We start from the raw sequence: 10,258 nt of genomic DNA, 5'->3' as shown, positions 1-10,258 counted from the left end.
CTCAGTCTTCCAGTGAACATAATGAATATTCCAGCAAAGCACTCCAAAGTAGAAGTAGCAGAACTAAGAAAGAGAGTCTGATTTTTCTCTAAGTGAGCAGCCCTGTGAGAGGAGCAAGGCTCTTTCCCAGAAGTATTCTTTCTTCATGAGTGCACAGGCTCCCAGGGAAGTATACAGTGTATGACCTAAAGTTTTATATCTAGATTTTCCACTGCAAGTAACAAAGGAGAGACCAGACTAGTCAAAAGGGAGAGGAAAAGTCTAGAGAATTTACTCCTACAGAGGAAAACTGATTGGCCAAAAGGGATATGAGGTAATTGTGATAGGAGGAATAACTGGCTGTATTTGTACTATTCACAACAAACTAAAAAACACTTGAAATTCAACACTTTTACCCATTTTTTTCTTTTCTCTCTCTTTTTTTGTATTTTTTTTTTTTACTGTGGAAATCTGCTTATCAAGTGAGAAAAACTCTACCCAGGAAAATAAAGGAAGGGCATATGTAATGCTATTATGTAAGAGCTGAAAATGGGACATTAGGGTTTTTTTTTTTTTTTTTCCCCCTCAGAGGCTGATAAATATTTTGCCTCTCCTTAGGTTGGACTATGTATTCTTATGATACATAGGCTACTTAAATCCATACATATGAGTCATCTTAATCTTAAGATATGTCTATATGAGAAAATAAATACTACAAAAACCATGCGCAGATCCAGATTGAACGAAAACCTTGAAGTTACAGAAATGAGATAAGTAAATGTGATCACATTACTGGAGTCCTCTATCTGTTTCTCTGTGTAGAAGACTCATCCGTCTGTCTCTGACATGCTAAATGTTAGGTCAGTCCCCAGTGTTCATAGTCCTCATTTTCAAAGGCCTTTGTTATTCCCCTGGTCTACTTTTATGTGGCAGATACTGATTCAATCACTGCCATACAAGCCAGCAGGACATCCTGGCTAAGCACGTTTTTATAATCAGATCTGTGCAGGTGCACAGTCTGAGGAAGTGAATTAATCTCTGCCTCTTTCTCTGGTACAACAGCCACTTATATTTTATGCACATTGAGGAAACCTTTTCTGTGTGGCTGCTTTAGCAATTTTTCATTTACACTTTTAATATTCCCTTAAAAGCTCACTTGGTAGTGTTGTGTTCAAGTGCATCTGTTTGTAGATGATTTGTCTGAATGAAGTAGCTTTGCACTTTAAAGGAGTCTCTTCATGCTTTTATTAGTTTGTCCTTGGAAAAGGTGGATTTCAAATTCCTTTGGCCCCCTGGGTTGGATCCAAGCCACAGGGCTTCTCATGATGGGGGAGGAGGGAGACAAGTGGTGGCATTAAATACTACATTTCTGAGCTACAGCATTTAACATATCTATTGCTTGCCCCTCCATGCCAACATGCATCCCCAGCGGGGCTCCATGTCCTAGAATTTGGCAATGGACCTGTCCTTGTTTGCTGTACCTCTGAATTTCTGGCCTGTCCAGGAGCCCTACAGGCCAAGTGATGCAGCTCCAAGTACCGGGTCCAGTCTAGAGGCTGTATCTTTGATGCCCACTGGAAAGAATATCTTGCTACCATTCTTTTGCATATGTTTTGCTGTTATAATTGCTCGTATTTAACTGTAGCAGAATAGACTATGAAGGAGATCAATACATATTTTTCCTTCCCACAGGAAACAAAAATAAAATACCACTGGAAAGAAGCTGGGACAAAAATCCTGACCTTGGAAATGACTGTAAGCTTGCCATTTAAAGGAAAATTATTTAAACCTCTAATTTAAGAACTTCAAAAGTCTTAGATTTTTTTTAATGCCTTCTGATTTATTGTGGGGAATTATTTTTATATTTAGCTTATTATGAGAAATCAGAACTTGGGAATCTATTGCATTTTCTAATTTACTGGCAGAACTAAACTACAATGGTGTATTTACAGATCTGCCTTCAAACCCCCTCTAGAGATTTCTTTATCTTCTCCCAGGTTGTTTAAAGGTAACATTATGCAGTGAGCTCATCTCAGATGAACTCATTTTGCATCTGTTTCCTCATTCTACTTTTTGAGACAAAGGGCTTAAACTCAGATGTCGTTAACCAAGTGGGCCAGACACAATAGACTTCCTTGTCTCTCCCAGCGCAAGCAATACTTCTCAGCCAATGTTAGATTCTGAACACTCAGACATTGATCCAGCAAAGCATTTAAAGGGTATAGGAACTGTGCTAAAGTGTAGGTGTGCTGTTGACATTTTAATGTCACGTAGCCTGGCCTAGGGGAATCCTACATATCAATTGGAAGGACAGAAGAATGAATGGTAGTGTTCTGGCTTAAGCAAACGCCACTAGCACTGAAGCCATATTTATTAGGGCTGTGTGAAGCTTTGGTCCCTAATTTGATTTGGCCTGATTCAGTGGCCAAATCTCCAGATCAAATCAGGAGACCCTTTAATTTCTCTAAATTGAATTGGAACCCTCCAAATGGATTCGGAGAGATTCGGAAAGAATTGGCGATTTGGATGTAGACACAGCTTTAAATGTTTTATCTACATACCTCAGGGTACCAGGCAGCTTGTGAATGCAGCAATGCTGGGGTGGACGGGGCATCCCACAGGAGCATGGGTGCTCCCCAGTGTGCTCAGCAGCAGACCTGGAAGTGGACCAGAAGCACTTCCAGGTCCACTGGAGAGCACACCGGGCTCTCCCCCTCCCCCGGCTCAGCAACTGGTGCCTCCTGAGTCTGGTGGGGCACCTAGAGTCCCCCTGTGGCCCATTGCTGAGCTGGGGAGATGCTGGGGGGCTCCCAGTACACTCCCCGGTGGACCGGAAGTACTTCTGCACACCTGTGAGATGCTCCATCTGCCGCAGCATCGCAGCATTCACGATCTGTGCCTGGTACCTTGAGGTATATAGAAAAAACTTTTAAAGCTGTGTCTACATCTGAGTCGCTGATTCTCTGAATCAGCATTGAATCTTCAGCTTCAGATTTGGCCAAATCGAATTGGGGGCAGTGATCTGAATCAATGAATTGAATCACTGTCCCCAATTTGGGCTGAATCTGAATCAAATACAGCCTGTTTCGCACATCCCTAATATTTTATATGCCACCAGCACTGTTGGACAGGATATGTCATAACAATGCCTGGCAACCAGCTCCCAGAACAAGTCCTATACTCCCAACTCTCTAATGGTCACTGCTCTAGAAGTGGGCAAAAGAAGAGATTCAATGATACCTTGAAGGCCAATCTGAAGTAATGGAATATTAACATCAATACTTGGGAGACCTGAGCACTGAATCTTCCTCAGTGGCACACTGAAGTACTACAAGGTATATCGACTGTTTTGAGCAAACAATTTGCTATGGAAGCAGATAGCCAAGAGAGACAAAGGGAAAGAGCTGTGGCCTGACATCACCAGGATCTATTCCCTTCTCCTGAAACTATTTGCCATGTCTGCAGTTGAACGTTCATATCTTGGATTGGCCTCCTGAATCATCTACAGACTCACCAATGGCTTCTCTATTTACTGGATGACTGTCATCCTTTGTATTGAGGGACTGATGTTGTTGCCACTGAACCTGGCCTAATCAACATGATGTCTAAAATATCTACTATTACTGGTGGTCCACTTCCCAAGGTTGCCACAGATAAACTTGTGTTAGTGCGCAGCTATGTAGACATATGCTAAAGAACTTGTTTAAGGTGACTTAGGAAATCTTTGGCAGTACACAGAATTGAAAACAAGTTTCCAGAGTCCTAGTTCCTTTGGCACCAGAGCATCCTTTTCTAGTTACCTCTTGGCTTTTTTACATCCACCCTCATGGTAGGCCTGTGTGAGTTGGCAGCGAATTAATCCGGCTTGGATCCAGCCACTTCAGATGGCTGTGATTTTATCTGGAGTGCCAGACCGGGTGGCCGCCTTGATCCAGCCGAAGAGGTGGCTCCAAAGCTTTGGAGCCACCTCAGAGATCTGGCCATAGGGTATAATGGGGAATCAATGAAATACCTATAACGTTGTTGTTTTTTGTTCAATTTGGATTAAACTTGCAGGGATGGTAGCCTCTGCTGAGGGCATGAAACCTGCCAAGTTTCAGGAAGATCGGTACAGGGGTTTGGGGGAACTACCCCAAATTCTTGAAAGCCAAACTCATGTCACAGCTGTGTGTTACACCACAGGGGGGTCAAAACTGCAGGGGTGGTTGCTCTTACTGAGGCCACAAAGCCTGCCACGTTCCAAGGAGATAGGTGTAGGGGTTTGGGGAGAACTGCACCTCAAGCTGCGGACAAGCAAAACGCATGCCATGGGTGACACTGCATGTGTTCAGGAGCTGCAGGGATGGTGGCCCCTGCTGAGGCCACAATGCCTGCCAGCTGTCAAGGAGATCAGTGCAGGGGGGTTCTGGGGCCCTGCACTCCTTGCTGCTGACAGGCAAAACTCCTGCCAAGACTGTGGGGTAGTTGACTGTCTGTATTGATTCTTTCCTCTCCTTTGCCTGGTTTTGTAGGTGCTAATTGATGCTCGTTAAGTCATTATGTAGTAGCTAGATCCTGTGTATTGAGCTGGTCCCTGAGTGAATCATGATTGATTGATTAATTGATTTGTAACTGGTAACACAGTATCTTAGCAGCCAGGCCTGCAGTAGTGTCTCCCCTCCCCACCCCAAGACAGAGACCGTCAGTCCCACCAACACCCAAGGCACAAGATTTGCTTGTCCGCAGCTTGAGGGGCAGTTCCCCCCAAACCCCTGCACTCATCTTCTTGAAACTTGGCAGGCTTTGTGGCCTCAGTAAGAGCTACTAGCCCTGCAGTTGTAACACATAGACATGACATGAGTTTTGCTTTCAAGAATTTGGGGTGCTGTTCCCCCCACACCCCTGCACCAATCTTCTTGAAACTTGGCAGGCTTTATCCTCTCTGCAGAGTCTACCATCCCTGAAAATTTTATCCAAATTGGACAAAAAACAAGGAAGCTACAGATATTTTATTGTATCCCCATTATACCCTATGGCCAGATCTCCAAGGTGGCTCCAAAGCATTTCGGGAAGCCTAACAAGGCCAGCACTTTGACCCAGATGTGCTGCTTTGGACCCCAAAGCGTCTGAACCTTCTCCAGAGCTGAAGCTCTGTCCGAAGCCTCGCACAGCCCTACCTCATAGCCACTATATTAACTATACACTGAGGTTTTCTCTGAGAGTATTTCCTTACTATTGCCGCGATATCTTTATTCCTTTGTTTGTTGCTCAGTAAAATAAAGATATATGTTTTAGAGATGTGCCAAAGAGATAAAATTCCAGTGTGCGATGTGACTTGTTCCAGTTCATCACATTCTAAATAAAAGCTAATCACAGAACTCATACTTGCATTTCAATTTCCCCCCATATTTGGGAGCAAAAAGTGGGGAAGAGGTGGCACATCTTAGTGTCAGACTAATCATTCTTGTTGCCACGTTCTGTTTAGTAAGTGTGTTTTACACAATGTTGTATCAAAATAAATGTTTCATGTAACATCATGTTGCATGATATTTGTAAATGTTGACTGAAATACTTTTGAAAAACTCTTTGAAAAGAGTTTCAGGAAGTGAATATAATATTTTTAGTGACAAATAGCTTTTAACTGCAGAGATTCTTAAATGTTTCTGTTCTGTTTTGACTCATTTTTAGTTGGACTCATTTCTGAGACAGCTGTTTTCAAATGAAATTATATCTGTGTATTAACACTTTTAGCATAAAATAAATATTTAACATATGCTATTTTAACCTGAGGCACATTGACCTGCTTCAGATTATCTAGGATGCTCTGTTAAAGCTATGAAAATCTTTAACATGATGAGGATTCCATCTCCTGTAATTGCAGAATGAAGGTAAATTTCATCAATAGAAGACTTGTATTGCTGGTGAATTTAGAACACCAGGAATTGCTATATAGGTGGTAAGGGTTGGGAACTAGTGCTTTAAGTACAATTTTTTATGGTCTTGCCCAAGGCTCCTGAAATAATAATAATAGTAATAATAATAATAATTCCTACTGTTTTTAGGGATTGATACAACAGTCAGTTCTATGCAGATTTTGGAAACGCAGCAAAAAATTGACAGTCGTTATTGTAGTAAAAGACTACAGTGCAGGTGGGTGAAATGTGCATTATACTATATTAATGTAAATCAGATACGAATTGAATAGCAGTAACGTGGCAATGGTGCTTTGTCCTTTCAGATGTTTTGATAAATTTCCATTATGCTTTTCAAAGCTTAGTTTGAATGTTTTAGGAAGAATTCTTGCATTGTCATCCATTATATGTTCCACTTATAAAATCCATGTGTCATTTCCATATTTATGCAGTCAAACCTTCCTGAAATCCTTTGTGCACTAATGTTGTCACTTTTATTGTCAACATTTAGGTCTGGAAATTACAGCTATGTTATTCCCATTAACAAATACACACCCACTAATGTAAAAATCTCACTGGAAATAAAGTAAGTACAATCAATATACATGTGTCCAAAGAGAAAACATAGTTTATGCTTTATAATGAAATTATTTCTGCCTGATTTTTATTCATTTGCTACTGTTCAAGGGCCAGAGCAAAGTCTCTTTACCACTCCAGTTGTGGACATATATAGTGTGGTGTAACTTCCATTTAACATCAGTTTGCACACTGATGTAAGTTACAAGGGTGTCTGTTGTGGACAGATGACTTCCTCTTCTTATGTTGTCTGCAGTAGTTATTATAGCACCTTAGCTTTAGATACTTGGCAAGCTGGTAATAGTCTGTTTACACTGAAACAAATGCCTACCCTGGAAATAAACTGACTAGAGCTATGGGCGCATGACCTGTACACTGGTGTTAAATTTACACTGTGAATAGTTGCTTTCAGCTTCCCAAGTAGTGACTTTACCCAGCATAGAATAATGTGTGCCTTCAGTGGCACTTAATTATTCATAAAGCTACTGTAGATATTCATAAAAAGGGTGAATTTCACCCACTCAGGTAGATGTTGAAATCTAATTGTATTATTATTCTCCAATACTAGTATTATCCTCCATACTATATTGGCTGATGGTTTAGCCCTGATTAGGGTTGATTTTGTCTTGAGCATGAAGTTGAACTAAATGACTAAATGAGGTCCCTTACATCCCTACTTTCCTATGCTTGAGATAATTAAACATGCGTAATTGTAGTTGTGCTCCTGTAGTTGATTGGGGCCTTTACTTATATTTTTCTACATTAGAAAAACACAATATGTAAAAAGCAATTCCTTTCCCAGCCTAACTTACTTTGTCAAGTTTTTTGGGAAGGCCTTAGCATCTGTACAGAGCCCATACTGATCTATGCAAATGGCTCATAGGTTCTCTGATAACACACACAATAATAATAACTACAACTAGTAGCAAACTTCTTATTCCAAAAAAGCTTCTTATCTTGGATGTACATCTAGTCCCATTCTGCTCTCCCAAAACTAACATTCTTCTTTGACTTCCTCTTCTCCAGTAGAGGCCAAGGCCATTAATCCAATTGCCTAATGGCAAATGCTCAAGGATTTCTCACCTTGGAATTTCAAGGCAGGACTTTTGAAGTCTGTCATTCTTTAGAGCAAGTCTGGTGTCCTTTTTATATAGTATTGTATTCTTGCTTTAGGATGTGAATGAATGCATCAGAACTCCTGCTGAAGTGGCTCTGCATTAGTTGAAGCAGCTGTAATAAACCTTTAGTTGAAGCGTTACTTTTTATCAAGTAAGGTCAGAGCCCTTGTATGAGGGGCTGAACGCATCTCATACATAGCTTCATAGAACAGGATGTAGAATTTATTGTGAATGCAAAAATCTTTCCAGTTGTTTACATACATTTATTTCCATTAAGCGTCTCTTATTTAAAAAAAAAAAAAGAAAAGAAAATCTCTCTACCAAACCAAATATACTTGTATAATTGCATTACAATGTCCAAATGCTATAATTAATACATTGCAAATATATAGAGTGCTTTTTATTTCCACTAAGTAAAATTGAGTTAAGTCAATGTATATACAACTGTTACCCTTTTAGGATATAGTATGTCATGACTATTATTTCCTTTTAGAGTCGCTGTGTTGCCTAATGCTGTACTGAGTATGTTTTCTTAGCTTTGCCAGGCAAGCATCATGTTTCCTCTCAAAATAATAACGAAAAATAATTAAAGACTAAAAAAAAGAAATAACTGTTCATGTATCATGCCTGGGATGTTTTTATTACCTTTCTAACTTGGTGTATATTTCTGTACAGTTGAAGTTGTGATGATTTGTGAAGGTTCCTGTTCTGAGACTTATTTAGGGTTTGTCTTCCCTAAAGTTTTTTTCGGGTTTTTTTTCAGAAATAAATTAATAAAAGCCATCTGGAGTTAAGAAATGATAAACTAAATAATGTCATTACCATTACTGTCCTATTAGCTGTACATCATAGCCTTAGATATGATATGATGGGGAAAGTTTGTACCCAGAACTTTATATTTAATTCTGTGGTCAAATAGGCTGAACCAAAACTCCCAGATGCAAACTCCCCACACTTCTTGGAAAAAGGTGTTAATTTTTGTAGAATAGTCCTATCTCCTTTATTTTGGCTACCCTAAAGAATGCACATCACACTTTCCTATTGCATCTTCCTATTCTGTTTTATAGGTTATAGAGGGAGATGGGATTTTAATATTTAACAGCGGTAGATGCATTAATTATTTTTCCTCTGTTTGTTGAAGCACCATGGAGCCATTAATTGTCTTCCAATGCAAAGTCACTATTGGAAATATTTGTGGCCTTCATTCACGACCCCGAAACGAAGGGGAGGCTGTCCTAGAAACACAGGTATTACTTTCTAGTGTTTCATTGCTTCTGCTGGGGTTATATTCCTATGCTGTCATTTAACTGGCTGCTTTTGTTCTGTTTTATATGAGAAGTTGCCAAGTTAAAACTGGGGCAAGTCCAGAAATGTGTGTTCAGTGCCTCCTCAAGCCAGACCATGGGAAGTGTTCAGCACAGAAACAGTTTACAACATATCTTCCCCTCCCCTTCAAAGCTGTGTAGCTTTTGCAACCTCCAATAGATATCCTAGCATATATCTTTAAGACATCACTGATGCTGAAGTTGCAGGGCCTTTTGGTGTTGTAGAGATACATTATGGATGCTTTTAGGAAGTTCCAATATATTTAATAGACAGGGAAATAGAATTTTGAAAAGGCTTCTCATGATTCATTTGGATGTTGCACCCCAGCACAGAGGGTGGAAATAATCCAGAAGTAGTTATTTGGTGGTTCTCCTGCAGGATGGTATCCTTGGGTGATCAAGGAGAGAGTGTGTGAGGAGCAGAGGTCAGAAGAACCCACACTCAGGAACTCCAGGTCAAGCATGTGGTGAAGAGAATAGCATGTGTCAACTGACAAAGTTCTCTTACCCTAGAATAAACTTGAAAGAAAATAAAGTGAAAAACTAACCCAAGGGTCAGCAAACCACGGGACATGCCAGAGCATGGCACGTGAAGCCATGTTGTTTGGCTTGCCACAGCTGGCCTGGACTATGGGCAGGCCCCTACTGCTGGCCACAGAGCCCAGGCTGCTCTAAACAGGAAGCTGGGAGGCTGCAAGTAGCTGCACCGGGGTCCACAGTGCCCTGGCTTAGCTCATTGCTGGTGGCAGGTGCACGGGCACTTCAGTTTGGGCAGTGGTGAGGGGGCTGGGGCCGTGCTGCCACAACAAGGTTCAGACCCCTCGGGGTTCCCCCTACCATCTGCCGCTGGCAAGCCAACATCTTACAAGTCAAGGTTGAGGGTGTTTTTGGCAAAAACATTGCTGACACCTCAATTAACCTGAAGTTTCATAGATGTAATAGACATTAGGGCTGCAAGGGACCCTGGAAGATCATCGAGTACAGCCCCCCACCCAAAGGGCAGGAAGTCAGCTGGGGTCATAGGATTCCAGCAAGATGAACACCTTCAAGAGCAAATTGGATGCTTAATGTAGGTGCTTGAACCACCTCTGATGGCAGGCTGTTGCAGACCTTGGAGGCTCGGACAGTAAAAAACATTCTTCCTTATGTCCAGCCTGAAACGGTCTTGTAGTATTTTATGACCATTCAACCTCATCATCCCTTGGGGTTCTCTGGTGAACGAGCGTTCTCCCAGATCGTGGTGAACACCCCGATAAACTTATAGGTGGCCATCAGATCACCCCCGAGCCTACGCTTTTCCAGGCTAAAGAGCCCCATGGCTCTCAGCCTGTCGTCGTAAGGTCTGTTTTCCTGACCTCTGATCATGCGC

General features: G+C 41.3%; 1 protein-coding gene across 1 annotated transcript in view; it reads left to right on the top strand.

The window, feature by feature from the left end:
* The window catches only part of MYRFL (myelin regulatory factor-like), a 78,011-nt gene that overhangs the window by 61,237 nt on the left and 6,516 nt on the right, over positions 1–10,258 (top strand). Inside the window, 4 exon segments of the mRNA XM_019543938.1 lie at positions 1,672–1,734; positions 6,021–6,108; positions 6,382–6,456; positions 8,706–8,811. Of these exon segments, the coding sequence (XP_019399483.1) occupies positions 1,672–1,734; positions 6,021–6,108; positions 6,382–6,456; positions 8,706–8,811 (332 nt within the window).

This window comes from Crocodylus porosus, unplaced genomic scaffold, assembly GCF_001723895.1.
Source record: "Crocodylus porosus isolate Cpor-Errol unplaced genomic scaffold, CroPor_comp1, whole genome shotgun sequence".
NCBI classification, from domain to species: Eukaryota; Metazoa; Chordata; order Crocodylia; family Crocodylidae; genus Crocodylus; species Crocodylus porosus.
The sequence above is the reverse complement of the archived record's forward strand: the minus strand, read 5'-3'. Positions and strand labels throughout refer to the sequence as shown.